Source organism: Bombus pascuorum, chromosome 10, assembly GCF_905332965.1.
Source record: "Bombus pascuorum chromosome 10, iyBomPasc1.1, whole genome shotgun sequence".
Classification (NCBI taxonomy): Eukaryota; Metazoa; Arthropoda; class Insecta; order Hymenoptera; family Apidae; genus Bombus; species Bombus pascuorum.
Window position 1 is genome coordinate 11,917,959 of NC_083497.1, and position 19,034 is coordinate 11,936,992.

At 43.6% G+C, this 19,034-nt stretch overlaps 1 protein-coding gene and 1 long non-coding RNA gene across 2 annotated transcripts in view; one reads left to right on the top strand and one right to left on the bottom strand.

Annotated features, from left to right (window-relative positions):
- LOC132911533 (uncharacterized) overlaps nucleotides 1–19,034 on the bottom strand; it is a 245,660-nt gene that overhangs the window by 153,311 nt on the left and 73,315 nt on the right. The window lies entirely within an intron of this gene.
- The window catches only part of LOC132911502 (serine/threonine-protein kinase 17B-like), a 62,511-nt gene that overhangs the window by 35,236 nt on the left and 8,241 nt on the right, over nucleotides 1–19,034 (top strand). Inside the window, exons 2-3 of the mRNA XM_060968176.1 lie at nucleotides 9,966–10,178; nucleotides 10,267–10,405. Of these exons, the coding sequence (XP_060824159.1) occupies nucleotides 9,966–10,178; nucleotides 10,267–10,405 (352 nt within the window). The remainder of the gene's footprint in view (nucleotides 1–9,965; nucleotides 10,179–10,266; nucleotides 10,406–19,034) is intronic.

Consider the following 19,034-nt stretch of genomic DNA (forward strand, 5'->3'; position numbering starts at 1 on the left):
TAGGTAGGCAGACCGACCGCGTCGTCTACGATCGCCGGCTCTGCATCGGTTCTCTCTCGAATGCAAATCCATTGTGCAACTACTGCAACGGGCCAGCGTTGCATCGTTACCAATGCGGTGAAATTCGTTCCAGTTGCGTTCGCAGCTCGTTAGGCCGATTACACAACGTTGCGCAACCTCCTCTTCTCAGGGGCACTGGAACGTTTTTTTCTATCTGTCCTTTCTGTGCTTTCTCATCACGAGCTTCTCGATCATCAAACAAAAAATTAAGAGCTACTGCAACGTATTTTACTTTGCCATATTTCTGTTTACTCCTTGCGATTACTCTGCGCGCGCCAAACACCAAACCTTGTTACCACATCAGTCGTACGTGTACTTTGAGCCACCGCTTGCGTTCAACTTCCTGTATCCTCCCGTCGACGATTTTTAGTAGAACTTTACGAGCCACTTATCGTCTGCAACATCACACCGTTAGCGTTCGATGAAAATTAATTTCGACCAGCACAGCAACCGACTCTATCTGAGCTAAACGCTTCTCGCACCAAATAAATCTACCTTTTCTGTAGCTTTCCAACTTCCGAACCATCGAAAGGGCTACTTACATAGATGAAAGAGATGCAAGGTACGAAGGATGTCGACCGTTAGCGCAAGGTGCGTGGCCAAGCTCGTAACCGCGATAGCCGAGCAACGACGTTGCGTACAATGTCTCCAGTCGCGGATGTCGATGACCCTCGAACGTCGGTATCGGGACAAGGAGAGGATGGTAGAAGGAGAGGCAGCGGAGAGGGAGACGAAGGGGAAGGAGAAAACGGTAGAAGCGGTGGACGAAGATGGAAGAGTAAGGAAAATAAAAAGGCACAAACTCCTCAAGGGAAGAGGTGGAAGAAGGTACTTCGTAGACCGGATGGTGGGTAGGAGCACGAGGTCGTCGGACTGACCGGTGTGTTTAGTAGTTAGGAAGCTAATGGATGCCTTAAAGGACGATGGATACACACAAGGTTGTGTTGCACGACGTAGACTCTGATCCCGGTGTTAGCACCGATTTCCTGGTCCGCCGCTCTACACCAGAGGGCAACGAGCACTTAACGCTTTGCTCGACTCCCCTACCTCTCCTCTTGACCCTGGGTCATTGATCTTACACCAGGCTACGTATATAGTTTTAATGTGTCTATGCTCGGTAGCTTTAAGTAACGCGCCGTTTCGAACTTTGCGGTTGATCCCTGGTCGTGGGAAGAAACAACAGACATCCAATTTAGGAGAGCACCACCACCGAAACGTTGTAATATCTGACTTACGATGTGGTCACTCGTCAGACACTCGACGCCAAGTCGTCGTATTTTAGGTCACGCTGGACCTTCCACTCGGTGACTCCAATCCGAAGGGAAAGTTTGTTTCTTTTCGCGTTTTTAAAAGGCGAAAACTATGGGTGAGAAGTATGAAAAATAACGTTTCCTTTATCGTTCAGAAGTTACACCGATTTGTTCTGTAATCTGAAACGCACAGAAAAAGCGACATCCACGTCGTACGAATTTATGGAAGCAAGTCGTTCCTTGCTTAAGAGCGTATGGAACATCCAAGCGAAAACGTATGCCACAAAGAGGTCGCAGCCTCAAGCTCTCGGTGCTTTTCTCTGTCTCGATCACCGTGCAAAAGCTTCGAAGAGCTGCTCGTCGCGTCTCGTACAAATCCAGCACTGCGTGGAGATACCACTACGGTGAAAGTGTATACTTTCTATGGAGTTCGCGGCACTACCGCGTTCAGCCTCGGTTAGAACTTTATTCCACGTTGTGAAGAAATTTGCGAGACTCGATGTCGGGTAACTGGTTCATCCCTGAAACCAAAGATTCAAAGGAAGAAGATGTAAAAGCGAATCGCGACTATTGGTTCGCGCTTCTTCAACGTGCGACACTGTCGGATGATACAGCGAGGTCCTAAGTACGCTTTAAGTCCAGCACAGATACCAGAGACTCGCTGGAAAAATAATAACGTAGCTGGCGCTATTTAAGAGAAACAAACATAGTGAAAGTATTGTTGCGTTCTTAAATATTAAGGTTGATCACGAAACCGTGAGCAAACTATTCCTCGATATTCCCACGGATCCTGCAGCGATCAAATGAGACGCGATCGTCTCTTGGACCGAGAAATGTGCAATAAATTTTAGTTTGCGTTTTCATCACCGTGCAGATAATAATACTTTGTACTTGTAAATAATAATAGACTCGTGAACGCTGTAGAAGCGAATGATCATTCTCTTTTGTGTTAACACGTTTGCTTGCTACTGAAATGCCTCGGCATATGTATGCTGCGACGTCTTAATTATTTGAAAGTTAGCTGCTAGACCGTCGACGATAACTACTTATGCAATTTTGAGTTTCTGCATCTCTGCGTTCCAGGAAAGAGATTCGAGAGGATAGAAATTTTGCAAATAACTTTCTTAAGCTTCTACTAATTTCATATTTGCATTAAATTCGATCCTCGAAACGTATAAACTTCAGCTAAGCACTGATTTTCGGATCGCACTACTCGTATATCGTTTTCATCTACAGTACCGGCCGCGGAGATCGAAGAGCAGGAAATGTCCAGGAGTTTCTTTAACCAGAGAAGCACGACAGTGGAACGGTCCAGTTTCCTGCTTGGTATACTTTCGTGACGCCTCGAGTTACAACTTTGACGTTATCCGTGGTTCAAGGAGCTCGTAAATTCGAACCGTTGCTTGCCAATATCGCAGCTATATAAAAATACGCGGTAACGTTTGCAATTACCGCTTCCAGGAGCAATTTTATTTACTACAAATTGCTAATTAATTTTGTTCCTCGAGAGTCGTACTGCCTTGCATTGCCGGATAACGCGATCACGAACCTTCAGCTTCGCCAAATTATCCCGCTACATCTCGCCTTTTAGCTTCATCCTCGTCTTCGCGGCAATTGCATGGTTCGAGATGTTCCGTTCTTTCGTTTTCTTCTCGGAACGTAGTCATAGGATTGCGAGCGCATCGATTTAACGCGCTCCTCGCGACTAGACCTCCGCGTAGAGGGCTTCTTGCTATCTGGCTGTTGCAGCAAATCTCCCGTTTATCCTCTAACGACCTTAACGCCACAAAAACCGTCGCACCCCGGCAACATTTGCCTTCCTTTCTCACAGAGGCTACCAATTTGCAGTAAAAATCACGGGAAATTGCGATAAATTTAACAACGCGACGTACATAATTGCACATCGATTTCTTGCACTGTTAATGTTATACAGAGAAGTCGTTTACAAAGTTTTTGACAGTGTTTCCTGGGAAACGCATGCGGTGCGTCAGAAACGGGTTAAGGGATTAACGATCGTTGCGCAATGAAACTCGAATACGTAGAAACGTTTAGGAAACACGAGAACGCGAAGTCGATATTTTATCGCGCCGCAGCCTCGAGGATTATATCGGAAACGCGACTTTCACGCGCCGTTTCGTAGCGGGATTTGAAAATTTGTTAACGAACGTTTATAGGAAATCTGAAATGCGCAAAGGTATACTGGATGCCCATAATATGGAAAAATGTATTGTACATAGTAAAATAGTTTGTAGTAAAATATATTCATCGTAAAATACTTGTTATAATATTTGAGCGGCGAAGATTATTGAGATATCGTGTCTTTAATTATGTTTGGAATATGAATTTTCATAAACATCCGCAGTTTAATCATCGCGGTTCAATTTATCAGTAATTTTGTAATTGAAATACATCTCGTCGAAAACGCGTAATTATCCAGATACTTTTGAAAGATAGCGAATACACGTTACAAGATAAACATATAATTTTTTAATTTCCGGTGTAACAGTTCCGAACGTTGGCTCGTGAGACGCCCGTGCACGCATCAACTACCTCGAACCAACTATTTTACATTTCCGCGGAGAAATCCGAAGCGCCAGGCCGGCAACGTCTAGATCCCGTGATTTCTCGTTGGAACCCGTTGATCAGGCTTGTTTTCTTCCACCGCTACCATAGAAGGTCCTCTCCTTTCATCGAACGCAGAAATTCCACTCCTCTAAACGTGAATTTAGTCTCTCGCGTGCTTGTGGTAGTTCGCCGTCTTTCGTGAAAACGTTGTATGAAATCGATAAAACGGCGGATCCACCCGAAAGCTGAGCCAAATTATGCTACGCCGAGCTTAAAAATATTTGCATTATTATTGTAGTATAAGACCTAGTACAGTTTAGCTTACCTTTTTGACGGAGACGCTTTTGCATAGATAAGTATGCGAAGCAAGTATTTTTAAACTTAACGTAGACGACGTACGTTCGGTACCTGTGACTTAATGAATCGGTAAATACGAGCTACGCCAATGGCGAATATGTACGTGGTCCAGCAAGTGTGTCGACTTGGGTTTTGTCGACGACAGTCACGCTCGCGCGATTCCGCGTTCGCTTAGACGAAAGTCGAGTTTCTGTCACGATACCTTTCAAGGTCAGGACTTAATGCGCCCACGTAATTAACCTCCAACGAGTTGCCAAGCGGCACTTTGTATTTTCACGGAGAAATCCGACCGCGGCTCCTCGTTAGAGACTTCGAACCAACCTCGTTTTCTTCGGCTGGCATGCGCTCCGATCGAACTCGGATTCGAGCTACTTAAAATTCATCACATTTCACGACTACAACGTTTACTTGGTCAGAGACGGTTTTATCGAAACTAGAAAACGTTAATCGATATACGCGTGTTTCTTAGTCAAGTTTTCTAGTTGATAGATGGTTTGGAATATCCGACCGAGGTAATAAACAACCGAACGCTTTTTATTTAAATTATCTCTTTCAACATTTAGCCAGAGTATATCGAAATTAAGCTTCGCAATCTGCCGATAAGCTCACAGATTCGAAATATCGTTGCTTGTATTACTTGCAATAATCTCTTATCAATTTTGGCGAAAGCTTCTTATCTTGTAATTTCTCTCTCAATAAATAAATATATATATATAAATGTGAAATATTTCACGTGGCACATACGATGCGTAGACACGAAAAAATATTATTGGTAAATGTTCGAATCGTGAGTGAATGCATAAGAACACATCGTATCATGTACGACACGACCACCCCAATTAGATTCATGGAGATCCACGATCCAGACACATTAATCACAACTGCAGTTCTTCCTGGAGAACGAGTCCACGTTCGTTCGTTAAGTTAGAAACGAGCTTCTCTGTAACGGTCGTGAATAAAATTTCGGCCTCGATTTATCGCACCACCTGTTGGCTACAGCTCGCAGCTGCCTCCTCGCTATTACGGGGAATTTGTTCACCGGCGTAACGAACGCGGCGCGGCCGTTCTCGCAGGTGCTACCTCGACGGGACGAAAAATACAATTTCGATTTCTTGCTCTCCGCTTGACGTCGTTCCCCGAGACTTGCCCGTCATCCTAACACGAGCAAATATCTTGGTTCGTGTAATTTGCCAGGTTTATTCGAGCGACTCCGGCGAGAAGAACGTGGCACGGTGTTGCGCAAATCTTGAAGACACGTTGCTCGATTCCACCGAGTTGAGATTAAGACGCGAGATTATACAGGGTGTCCCACGTGTTCCCGTTCAGCGATGAACACGCTGACGAAGTTCGAACAGAGAAACACAGGGACATTTTGTACAGTTGGTCGTTTCGTGGAAGAAATATCGCGCGAGTGTTGAGCAACAGTCTCGATGCATCGCATTTCCAAGACAAATTAGACTCGAAGGTAGATGCGATTTGTTGGAAGAAGGCGCGATCTTTACGAGAATCGTGCATACGCGAGCGGTAACAACGGAGCGTGGGAGTTCGACCTGGGCTCGACCAGGGAAATCGAGATCACGTGCATAGCAATGCAGCCACGGCGCGCACACTCGGTCTGCGTTCACTTCCTCGACTTCTGAACTTGTTTCCTAGCGTTTACGTGCATTACGTAAATCCACGTTAGGCTCTTTACCTTCGTTCGCCATCGCGTTTCACCCGGTGACCCGATCGAAAGCTTCGCTACGTTATGTTCCGTCTGTGGCCCCTGTTTATCTCTTGCGGTCGTTCGATCCTGCATACATATATTCCGCGAACTTTACGAAAGTATTTGAACACCTACAAAGAGATGGCGAGAAGCGCGAAATCTCGAATAAGTCGATTGTATCTGCTTTCGATGTTTTAGGTCGATGGTAAAACAGCCTCGAAAGGACTCGAATGTCAGGTCCTTTGTTTTCGAAAATTACCAAGTTTTCTTTGTATTTTACTTTAGAAATACTTTTGGTACTAAGTTTTCACTATCTACTTTAATACATTTTCGATTATTTTTGCTCATTGTATTAGTACCGTACATTTTTACATATTGTTGTATAATACATGTTGTGTAACAATATGTATCGATATTACGTGTATTACAGCTGGAAATTGTAGTAAAAATATTTAAAGCATAAAAAGTTACCGCGCCAAAAACATAATTTCTCGATTAATTTCTCAAAAACAAAGGACTATGCGCACGAGTCCTATTGGGCCTGTTTTACCGTTAATCTTGAAAACTTTTGCAAAGTTTACACCTTTGGAACATTTTATGAATACGTTACGCGATCGCAGATTTATATGCTTCGTAGTTTAGTTCGTACGATCGAAAGAACGAGATCGAAGGTATATTTACTCGCTATATCGGCCGTATCACTGTTGTGGAAGGGTTAGTTGCTTTATTAGGAACGGGGAAATCTGCGAAGCGATTTCATTGTATCGAACTCGAGATATCCTGAAAACAATACTCGCAATCTCTTGCCACCTAATGGCGCAACTGTAAATCCGATATTACGGCGACAGCGATTGCGACGCTATAATTATAGCGATGTCCGATGCTGCTGCCGGGTCTAGCTGGAAAATTAGAACCCTCGGGTAAATGAAAGTTCAAATAACCTCCAATTATCGCAATCTTCTATTCTCTGGAAACGATTGCCTTTCCTTTCTAAAGCGCACAATCTTGTTACGCCTTCGTCGAAGCGATCGGTTCAAGCGTTCTCTTTTCGTTAGTCTTTCTAATCTTTCGTTTCCTTCGAAGCAATGAAAATCCACACTTTGGCTCGTGACTTTGGCGTAAAGGGGACGATATAAAGTTCCAAAAGATCGAAGACGAACTGCATTAGATGCGTTCCTCTCTTTTCCCTTTGTTCAGACGTTAACGTCAGATAGATCTGGCAGTGTAACAGCCTGTAATTAGAACGTAGATAAGGGGCCCGTTCGGTGGAGTCTGACCACGATCGTCGACAACTATTGGCATTTGCCAACCTACATACCTAGACAAGCCGTGGTTCTCACTCGTCGGAGAGCGAGCTGGTCGCTTGATCAACGAGAGAGAGGTACCAAGACACGAGTTAAACCGTCCGGCGACGTCGATCTCGCAACCAGTTTATCAAGCGAAAAGCATCCACGCCGATACTCGGAACAGCCGCGAAGATAACCCGGTCGAGCTACAAAAATCTTGAAACCGAGCGCACGCGAACTGTGTGCAACTTTTGTGTACGAACTTTATCACCGAAGGTATCGTGAGATTTTTTATCGACGGCGCGATTCCTCCGCGTGCTACGGCCGATCCAGAGTAATGCCACCGATAATTGCATCAATGATCTCACGCTGCCTCGGCACCGTAAAATTTTCCCGACTGCAAAGTCAGCGCGCTCGTTAACAGTTTTATGGTCGTCGATGATAATTAAAGCGACGTGCAGCGTGCTTTTCGCTCGGAAGTATTCACGCGAGTTATCCAGTAGGTGAACGAGCGAGGACGTTCGTAAAATTAGAATACTAAGCGTTAAAGGCGATTAATCGATCTAGCTGCAGCCGAAGTATAATCGTTGAGAAAGTACGTTGAACAATGTGTAGAGAAGTTTCCGCGACCAAGTATTTTGTAAAAAGTTTCGTGTATATTTTCAGACTCGTTTAAACGTCGCCAATATAATTGTGTTTCGTATAAGAAAACATATTTAGAAAAGATTTCTCTAAGCGTTGGAATACTTTTGTTTGGTTATCGTAATAAATATATTTTAGACATTATTGCAAGGGAAGAAACGATTTTGTGTTGACATCTTTCTGTGAACGAGGGTCTATAGATCCTGCGGGTCCTTATGACGTCCAATAGCTTTGAAATTAATTGTTACGACCATTGAAAGTTGTAAAGTTTAACCACTGACCGATTTTATGACCTCGCTATATCCCTTCCATCTAGTATACCTGAACAGATATACCTGATCGTTGACGACCCAAGCAGGGCATCGTGTCGTTCCCTGATTTACTCTGCGGGATACCGACCTCGTAACAATGCTCTCTAACGACATTTACACCGACGTCCGTTCCTCGTCTCATTCGCTTCATGGGTCCTTCGTAACGAGCAACTCTATGCAGAAAAATCATGACACCCGTCCAGGATGTTCTCTATTCTATTGTTGGCTGATATTATGGAAAGAGATTATGCCTGTAAAGTCAAATACTGCAATTGAAACATTCAAGGAATACAGATTGCCATCGTAAACCTTTGTTGTTATCGGGTCTCCTAATTTGGTAATTAGTCGAATACAGGTACGAACATGATAGCCAAATATCAGGTTTAAGCTATCGCTCATAAATATCCCCGAGTTAATCCGTATTTGCTTCTGTTAAACCGTAGTAATAGTACATAATGTCTACTAAAGCCAATTGAAAAAAATTACTAGGAAAGATAATAACCGTAACCAGATTTTATTACATTTTCTATGAGGGTACCAGTCTGCAATTCTATAGTACCAGTTAGAAACCTACCAATAATATATTTTACAGTCTATGTCAATATTTGCATGGTTTCTATACAGTAGAATAATTTAGGAGTGCCTTCTTAAATTGGCTTTTAACTTAGAAACGAAAACATTTAAAGGCATAGACTTCGTCAGGTAACGAAGTAATTCTACAAGATTTAACAGTCACGAAATTTTATTGTAACGCACTAATGGTACTAGTTTTATTAATGCATATTAGATTTTTTACAAACAGAAGGAGAACATTTCCAAATTTATTTATAATTTATAAAAATAATCGATCGCAAATACTTGAAGTGAACAAAAACGAAATTTCATATCATTCGGCCATCGATACGGTGACGAAACGTACACGGCGTTCCATCTAATTCCGTTGTTGTATCGGCCTCGTTCGATCTCGAGGTCGTTCCCGAACGAGTCGTTCGTGGACCGGGAAAAACGTCTCGGCGTTGCAAAAAGAAACGAGACTCGTGCGATTAACGGTGATGCTTTCACCGTTGTTCTTAGGACTAGAGGCCGAGAATCGAAAGAGACGGTCGACAAGAGCGTTGCCCGCGCAACTTCGCTTTCTACAGGTTGTTTAGATCATCGGATTACAAGCGTACCGTTTCGACGCGATCGTGATACACAGGGTATCGTCGATCGTCTGGGTATCGTTCGAAAATATAGCCGCACAATTTATAGATTATTTGTTGTTTACCGAGTGGAAAATTAGAACGCGAAGTCAGACGCAGAATTTCCATACATTATGTGCAATTAGAAAAGCGCGAGCATAACGGGTTTGTATCTGCTCGTTGATGAAAGAGCGAAAGTAAAGCGTTCACGCGTACAACTTCCTCGCGCAACGTTACTTCACTCGTGACGTCTTTGTTCGTCACGCTCAACAGAGATAGACACGCGTTTCTAATTAATTTTTTTATGGATTGTGGGGTTTAGATTTGAATAACTCGCCTGTATTTGAATATATAATGCATTGTACAAGATGTAACGCACGATAATTAGACCGTGGATATCTGTGCAAACGCATATTTTTATAGAATATTGGTAATTAAGTGAAACTTGGAAAAGAAATTTATTTTCCGTCCAGCAGATTTTAGTCGCGTACTATTTATCCTACGTTTCATATTTTTTTGCGTTTTCATATTTCATTGCGTATGTTTTTTTAAGAACATTTGTAAAGATATAAGACGTTTTTTTTTAACGCTTTTCATTCCGTTCGCAGAGGCAAATACGCGGCGGTGAGAAGATGTCGAGAGAGATCGAGCGGAAGGCAGTGGGCCGCGAAATTTCTAAGGAAGAGGAGACGGGCACAGGAATTGAGAGCGGAAGCCTTGCACGAAGTCGCGGTGCTGGATGCCGCGGCGAACTGTTCTCGTCTGGTGTCCTTGCACGAGGTATTCGAAACGAACACGGAGATGGTCCTGGTTTTGGAATTGTAAGTTGCATTTTCTCTGATTCTCCATTTTGTGACCGAATTCCAGAACGCGTACATATGTTATATATATACTGTTTTCAATCGATAGGGCTCCTGGTGGTGAATTGCAAATGATTCTGGACAGAGACGAAGTTCCGGAAGAACGACAAGTTGCCAGATTATTGAAGCAAATTTTAGGTGGAATAGCCTTCCTGCATTCCCTGAACGTCGCTCATCTTGACATTAAGGTAAGTGTCGAAAGTTATTCGATGCTTGCGAGAAAATTGTTACGCTATATAGGGTGTCGCAGATCTTTCTAGCCAAAATTTGACAACTTTGTGAGAATGTCGTTCGAACAATATATAAAGTTAGTAGAATATCAATATAGTCGACTGAGTCATTCAGATGAAATTAAATTCAAGCAAACTTCACGGGATAATATGTACTGTACGTAGATTCGATTCTTTATCGCCGTCAATGTTCTATCGACGGGAACGGCAAACACTTTGAAAGTATTAACACTTAGCGATTACATTGATTGCGAATTTACTCTCTTATCGTATAGCATAGCAACGGCAAGTAGACTACCGTTCCTTCGTATCTTCTATTTTTGTTCTAACTTTTTAACGAAGCTTTAAACGACCTACGCTGCCGATCATAAGTATCGGGATATCTGCTTAGTATTAAATCGAACGTTTTTCATTGTGTTTATTCTCTATTATTATTTCACTAGAAATGTGTTATTTCGTTCGCATCATGCGGCCAGATATAAGATGGAATCGTGTTTGTTAAAGTTTCCCCATAAATGCGACGAGTAGCTATGCCAGTGCTTGTAACACCTCTTATTTATATCCGTAGAATATGAATATAATTAATGCAAACTCGGAATACCATGTATAGTAAGCTTGACAGAAGGAAATATTCCGGTCGAGAGTGTTTCTTATCTACCGAACATTAAAAACAACGAAGAATCCGATAAGAGTTGGTAGATTGTGGTTTCTGCAAATAAGTCTTATCTAGATTTTTCCCGTCGGGTTGAAAAACCTTCTCGGAGAATTGGCACGCGTACCTTTACGACCATGAAAGGACACGGATAAAAACTAGAACAGCGAGCGTACGATCTCCGAGTCGCGCCTAATCTCGAGGACCGAACTCGGTGATGAAAAGAAACTCGTTGGCAACGAAACGACGATGTTTCAGGACGGTGCTGGCAGTTTCTCAGCAACGCAACGTGCCCGGCCTCTTGGTCGGTGCGAACGACCTAAATCGTTATGTAAAAGTATCCGTATAACAGGGCGAGCTTTGCCAAATCTCGATTCGAGCGCGAAAACTGTTGCATCGTCGCGACGTCGAGACGATGTTACGCATCGTTAAAGAGGGCATCGATCCGTGGCTAGATCGTCGATCGATTTTACCGTGACTAACATCTTCTTGCACAATTGAACTAATATTGTTAGTAGACAGCGGATTTTTAACCATTTATGGGAACTTTGAAGATGCAAAAGTGCATACAATTTACGTACACATTATGCAAAAATATATAAAACAGCATAGTAGCGTATTTTTTACGATATTTAGAGGATAATATTGCGTTTCTTCAATTACGTTCGTACAAATGGAAAAATAGAAATCGGTGGTTTAATTATTAGCGTGTTTTTTGTGCCTCGTATGATCTTTTTTGCCGAATGAGCGCTCTAGCTAATTCTTATAGCGATAGAATCGATCTGTTTATGGGAAACGTAAGAATACTATCGGGAATTTAAATCTACGATGCGTACTACGAGGGTTGCATTAATTTGTCGTTTCCCCACATTCGCATTGTTGTCTCGGAAAGTGACTTTCTCGCGAATTCAAATATTTGCTAGAAAGCGGGGACGCTTTCGTTGGAATGCAGAAAGGAGAAGACGCGCGTTTCCTTGGTACGTTCTTATCGCAAAACGTGTATTTGTTTAAAAAAAAAAAAGATCATAAAGCAGAACGGCGAGACACGTGCACGAACGGGAAGGAATCACCGCGATGGAATTCCGACGAAACTGGCTCCGATACGACGTTTCTGCCTACTCGAAATTATTTTTGTACCAGCCACGAGGGAGTCGCGTCTCGCCGCGAAACTTTGACTCGAAAATAACTCGACGCGCCTCTCCTCTTAGCCTTTTCACCCCGAGAATAATATCCAGAGTAAAGAACGAGATCTCTGTCCTCTTTAATTAAAATGTCTTTCCATTTTTTTCACGTTTCGAGATACGTCGAAATATTTCAAGTACCCCGTGTCTTGCTTCCATTTATGCAAAGTTATATCGCTCGTTCTCTTTAACAGCGGTATAATTCAATATTCGCCGCATTATCTTTTTACCAGCCAGCTCGTAAAATTTATCACATTTAGAGACTCGCGGCATCTGTTCGAACACTTTATCATTTCAAAGAAGCTAATAGTGAAAACGTGACGAACTTTTCAAATACGTAGACGTTGCATTTCAACTATTTAAATTTGTAAAGAGGACGAATCTCGTTTCTCGTAGGAGCGCCACGGCCCTCTCGAAACAGAGAGTTTCTATAACGTGGATAAAAACGAAGCCTCGTATTTGCATAATTACCCTGGCTTTATCCGTCGATGAATCTTTCGATTTTGCCAATAAATCGCTTTAAATTACGCTAAGCGTCAGAGGAGAGACGATGCATCCCGGAGATGATAGATAAGCGTGGTTTACGTGCGCGTCACGGAGCGCGGTACACGCGCGCGAGATCAGCGACATTTTTCTTATTTGGCGGTGGCAACGATTTGCAATTTGCGACGTGCACACGGTGACACCGCGATACGGGACCAGCTTCGCGAGAGGACGTCGAAGAGACGCGTCGCGACGAAACACAGGCGTAGATATACGAGTACGTGTTTATCGATTATCGACGTGATCGATATGGGCGAGCCAAGGCAAACGAGTCGTATTAATAATATTCCTTCGGCGACACACGTGGCGGTTCGCATATTTCAGCCTTCCTCTCCTTTTTTTTCCTTTATTCTTCTCAACGCGGCTCGTATTATAATCGCGGTTACGCAACCCAATTACCCACCTTTCGCAAATTGATAGCAATTTGCGGAGATACAGGTTACCGGGTACGCAACTAAATTATGGACGAGCGAGAGGCTGGCCGCGACGCTGTTAAATTCTCTTCTGAGAGTTATCGATATCGCCTCACAAATTAAATTACCGAGTGAAAAACTGCGATCGAGGTGGAAATAAAATAAGGTCGAGTTTCGTGCGTTAAATCGTTGGCACAACACGTGACTCGACTCGAAACGTTCCTTTATCGGCTTTTCTGCTCAGAGACCGAGGATTACGCATCCGCCAGAATTATCGCGATGTTTTCCGAACGATAAGATAATTTCGCGCGTTCTAGCTACGTAAAATGGCTCGCTTTAACGGCGGAAAGAATCGGTTCTGTTCTTGTTTGCACGTATTTTCCGATAACCGGGAATTACGGGCGATTCTGTATCTTCTGCCACTTAACTAGAATAACCAGCTTCTAATGCGTGTACCTATAAATATATTACACATGTATATAAATAGTTATAATTAAAATGATGCGTTGGAACTGAATACTAGTATATACTAATGTATAATTATATAATTATATTTCAATTCAAAGAAAGCGGTAATATTAGAGTAATATTGCATAAAATTCGTATCTTCCAGAGTGTCCAGTCTTAAGATCGCTGTTTATGTCGTAAATTAATTTTTTTGCTAACGTATGATCGCAGTGAACGTCTAGTTACGTTACCAACGTAATCATAATAATCGGGTCTCACGACAACGCCGATAAAATTTCAAGAAGTTCGACGTAACGCACAGCAAAGCGTTAAAGTACCTTCGTGTAGATAAATCGTCGAGCTCGCGAGAGCAAATCGTTTAGCGTCGCCGTAAAACGTTGCTATCAAAATGTTTTGCCGCTCGAGCCGGCTACGCGTTTTTGAATCGTTGACCCGCGTTTCATTTTCAGTCGCGTCGTTCGAGATCGCGAGAGCGTGGCCGAATAGAAACGACCGCGCCCGTTTCGAAAGGAAAAATGGCACACTCCAGTTTTGAAACTTTCCGTTTCGATGCGTTCGCTTTTCGAAAAGTCATCGCTCTCGCTTCGATCGCGCCTCGAACTCGGCGAACTCACGCGCGGAGGCCGTGCACCATCCACTCCGGTTCATCTTAAAATATCCCTGTGCCACGAATTCGCGCGATATGCCTGACCCAAATATAGATCTCGCGTTTATGAATGGAAAAATGCAGGCGAATTCTTTGGCTCGGTTCCAAGAGGCCTCGTTGGCCGGCGTCCACGAGGTTTCAGGCGCCGGGACGTCGAAGCCAGTTTCACGCTGCTGGAAAATCACGCTCACGCTCGATAGGTTTCTCGCGGTTGATAATTGGAACCAAGGGGGACGAAACTCCTCCGTCATCGCGTCAAGCCTTTCAGTGTTTCATTCGCAAGTCGTACGGGCTATCTGAATTTCTTGAAAATTGTTCTCTTCGTATTTAAAAGGCTAGAACGATAATGGTATGACGTTCGTCTTAATGATAACGCACGGATAGTCAATTAATAGAACGTTGTAATTGATGCAAAGTCTTGAAGCAATATTACAATTAACGCGGAATAGATTAATTACCGACAATGAGCGTCTACTCGAAACAGATTAACGGAGCCGTCACTTTGTATTCTCTATTTTAAAGTCTGTCATACGAGACGTACATATTAATCAATGGACACGAAATTCATATAAGGCCAAGTCCTTTTTGAGTTTTACGGTACGGTTATTGTAACACGTCCTCGTTTTTATCCAAGTATTTTTTTTCTTTTTTTTTTGTCGTTAAAAAATGTCTTACGTTTAAAGAAAGGAAGAAAGTAGCGTTATTAATATGTGTCGTTTGTGGCTCGAATTTCACGTTAAAGATGTTGCAGAATATAAAAACTGCTTTTCTCGGTTGAAACCAGAGGCGAGATCGTAATTTAAAAAATCGCAGCTGGGTTAATCAAAAGTGAAAGGATCAATTTTGACTATCAACACGTACAACTTTTCTACCCACGTCAATCCTATCGTTCGATCGTTCGCGTTCCCGTTCGCGGAATGTCATAGCTCTTTCGAACTCGTGGAAACGAGCGGTTGAACGATCTCGATAAGCATGCAATAATAAACGCGATATCTAAACTGGCGCCATAGACCGTCTACTTCTCTATTTGCCTTCGATCTCCGATAATCGCGTTGTTTGAAATTGGTACGTTCTCGCGACAGCCCCAACGTTGTATATTCTCTATCGAACGTTCGTTATTCTAAGCTTTCTCGCGAATCGATTTTTCGACGGATTTTCTACGGAAGAGAGGCGACTGACCTCCGAAGAGAAAGGGAGAGATTCATCAATGAACTCTCGGGGCCTAGCCTTGATAGTCGAAGGAGCGAGCTTGTACCGAGAATTCCATTTCTGCCATGGTCAGTGGCTCGCGTTCCCTCGATCGATGCGCGCCAAGCGTCGAAGCGGTTCGTTCATTAGGCAGAACGCCGCGTTCGATGAAATCGATTCATCGGCCTCTTAATGGGATAACCGAGCTCCGCCCCGTAGACGGCGCGTTCCGAGCGAACGCGATACGAGTTAAGGAAAAAAGACCAGCGATATTTCATACGTCGAAGGAAAAGCGACTGACCGATCTCTCTTTTCTCCCTTTTCTACACGCTTCTATCATGCAACCGAGATTCTTCTAACCATATAGAGCAACGATAAAATTTGTGCTTCGACCGGCATGTTCGTAGCGTACGCTATATAATTACGTTCACGTGGAATCGATTTTGCAAAATGACTCGGATTCTACAGGCGTATTGTTAGGATCATTGGTAACTCGATTCAGATACGCTCAACGTGTATTGAGAGATCGTTCCACCGCCTAGTATAATCTGGCAAGCGATATTTCGTTGCTAAAATCGAAGATACTTTTATATAGACTTATTTTAAACGTAAATGTTAACATTAGTTTCCACGATGCAATTCGGCTATTTCTTGGAAATTATTCAAAGACACAAGAAATTTCGCCAACGCTGTCCAGCTCGCGATGTTACGGTATATTTGCTGCAAAGGTATATTTGCAAATTAATCTGCAGCAGAAATATTCATCTTCATAAACGTTACTATAAGCGAAATACGAGCTCATGGAATATCGAGGTTTATTGAATCTAAGCGTTTAAAAACTATCTATATTCTAATAATATCTATCAAAATATAACACGCGTTTCACTTGGTACAGGCTCGAGGAGAACAGCAGGGTTAATGTATTCTTTCTCGTAACTCGTTCCCTCGTAGAGCGCGTGTTGCATTCACGTCTACCAACACGTACATGGAACACGCACACGCGTGTTCTCGCGTCTGGCCGCAGAGCGTAGGGTCGCTTCCCCCTTTTCTCAACCGCCGGAAGTTTCAATGAACGCGAGAGACAGATCCTCATAAATTCGTTGTCCGTTGGCTAAAAAGCCTTGCAACTTCGTGCAGACGCTTTCGCGTGCTTCGCATTCCGATCCTCCGCCGAGTTTTAATCGAGAAAATTCGATCGTCGACCTCGACGATGCAACACCGAGAGAGAACGATCGCAGATGCGCCGAGGCATCGTGAGAATTACCCGCAGCGACGTTTTTCTCTCGAAAAGGTAGATAACCCTGACTTAATGGTTCGCGTCCTTCCTGCAGTTTTTACGATCGCTCTCTGTGTTACGTTAAACGACGACATCCGACAGACCGAGCTCCGAGAACCGGCTCACCTGTTACACTTTCCTAGACACGCTCGATCGATACATCGCACGTAACGTGGCGTTTTGAACCGAGCGAGCGAGCGAGCGACCGCACCTCTCTCGTTCTCGTAAAATTTAGAAACGGACGCCGTAAACGAGCATTCATTGGTCGAATCAGAGATGGAATATCCGTATGATTTAAACTGGCTCGATCCAGACCGTTCTTCGATTCGACGAGGAAACGATCAAGAAGCGATTATCCTATTTGCCAAGGAGAATACGCGCTTGTTAATAATATTCGTGGTAATCGATCGCGACGCCTACATCGGTTACGGCGAGGAACGTTCGCGAAACTCGAATGACGCAGGAACTTCGTAATGGCTAATTATGGAAATGTCTTTGTTCCTTATTGAACGACTTCCGGGACTCGGACGAGTCCGTTGCCAAACACACTTGCCAGATTCTCTCTCTCCGAATGATCCGCTCTGGATAGAGCGTTCGTCTCGTTCTAAAGCTGTGTTTCCATCGGTGTCCGCGAAGAACCATTTTCCGCAGGTACTGTCGCGAACATTAGTAGATACGATACAATACAGGTACGAGATACGTGAAAATTGTTCGAATAACGCGTATACCAAAGATAAATATTTTTTGGATTTATCTGGACGTGGCTGATGCAAACGTAGAATCCAAATGCATAGTAATTGCGATTAATACGAGGGTTCTAAGTGTCAGCGACGTTTTTGCGACGATGGTATTGTAAGGTTTCACGATATAAAGCGTTAAAGAGCAACCTCGAGCGCGAACGATATGAAGAAGCAAGAAACGAGAAGCTGCAGAGTAAAACGCATTGATAGGACTCAGTGGACGAAGTGGACGAGTGTCGAAAGCAAAAGGGGCCACACGAACAAAACGTCCCACGACCTCGACTTTACAGGAGCACTTTTCAAGCATCGTGCGACGCAGTCCGGTCACGTTCAACTCGTAACTCGGTATAACGAAACGTAACGCGCAAACTGAATCCTCGAGCGGAACGAGCGTGCACGCCATCGTTCCTTCTTGGTCTTCTCGTCCCCCCTCGCGTGTTTTACCAATTTTCTTCGTCTATCTTACTTCTCGATCGAAGCTTCGAAGGTGAATCGCTGCAGGAGCGAGGAGGAATATTCTAACCGACGTGGTATTCCACGAAGCGAGACGATCGAGGACTTTTGAAATCGCTTCTATACGCTGTTGGTCGCGACAGGCACTGTTTCGTAGAACGTTGACGAAGACTCGCGACGGTAATGTTTAGAACATCGCAGCGGAAAGAAAAAGCTTTTCCTTAAACGTCTCTGTCACGCTACGCGTTACGAGAGTCTCTCCGCAGGTGTCGATTCGCTGTCCTTGCTCTGGCGACTCGTCTCCGAGACATTTCTCAGTGTTAAAGTTCATGCAGAGTAGCCGATGGATCGAAAAGTTGATGTAACGAAAATTCCCCGTTTTCGTTCGGCTATTCTCTATCTTTGTTCTATCAATGTTTCTTTGCCAGAAGTTTAAATAATTTCTAGAGAACGCAACGAGTCCTTTCCTTCGTCATAAATTCAAAGATTCCGTAGAACGGATGTTGCGAATCGAATTTGTAGACGATTTATAGTGACGGACAAACCACCGTATCGCGAGTCTCGCTTTTATCTATCAGAATACATTGTCACTTAAAAAGATCATCGACACAAATTTCGTCGTTTTTCTTACGAGCCTATCAGTTTCTCTAAAATAATTCTCTCACGAGCTGAAAACCGTAGGCGATGGAATCGCGAGCGAATAGAGGCGCGAAAGAGGATGCGTGGGCGTCTGGTTCGAACGGGCACCGAAAGGCTCGATACGCGAATGCAAACGATCGTCGATAAGAAAGGTCGTGGCGCGGCCTAGCCGAGCGATTCATGCCCCTTTCTCGATCGTTTTTTCCCGTCTCTTTCCGAGAGAATTCTTTCCTCTCGAAACAATCGAACAATGCGCTTGACTGCTGTACGCGAAGAAAGAGACAACAGAGAAGGAAACAGGATCCGAGGTTCTAGTTAAAAGAGAGAGCGATAGGGAGAGGAAGAGAGACGAAAAGAACGAAAGGGGACGAACGAAAGCTCCCTTTGT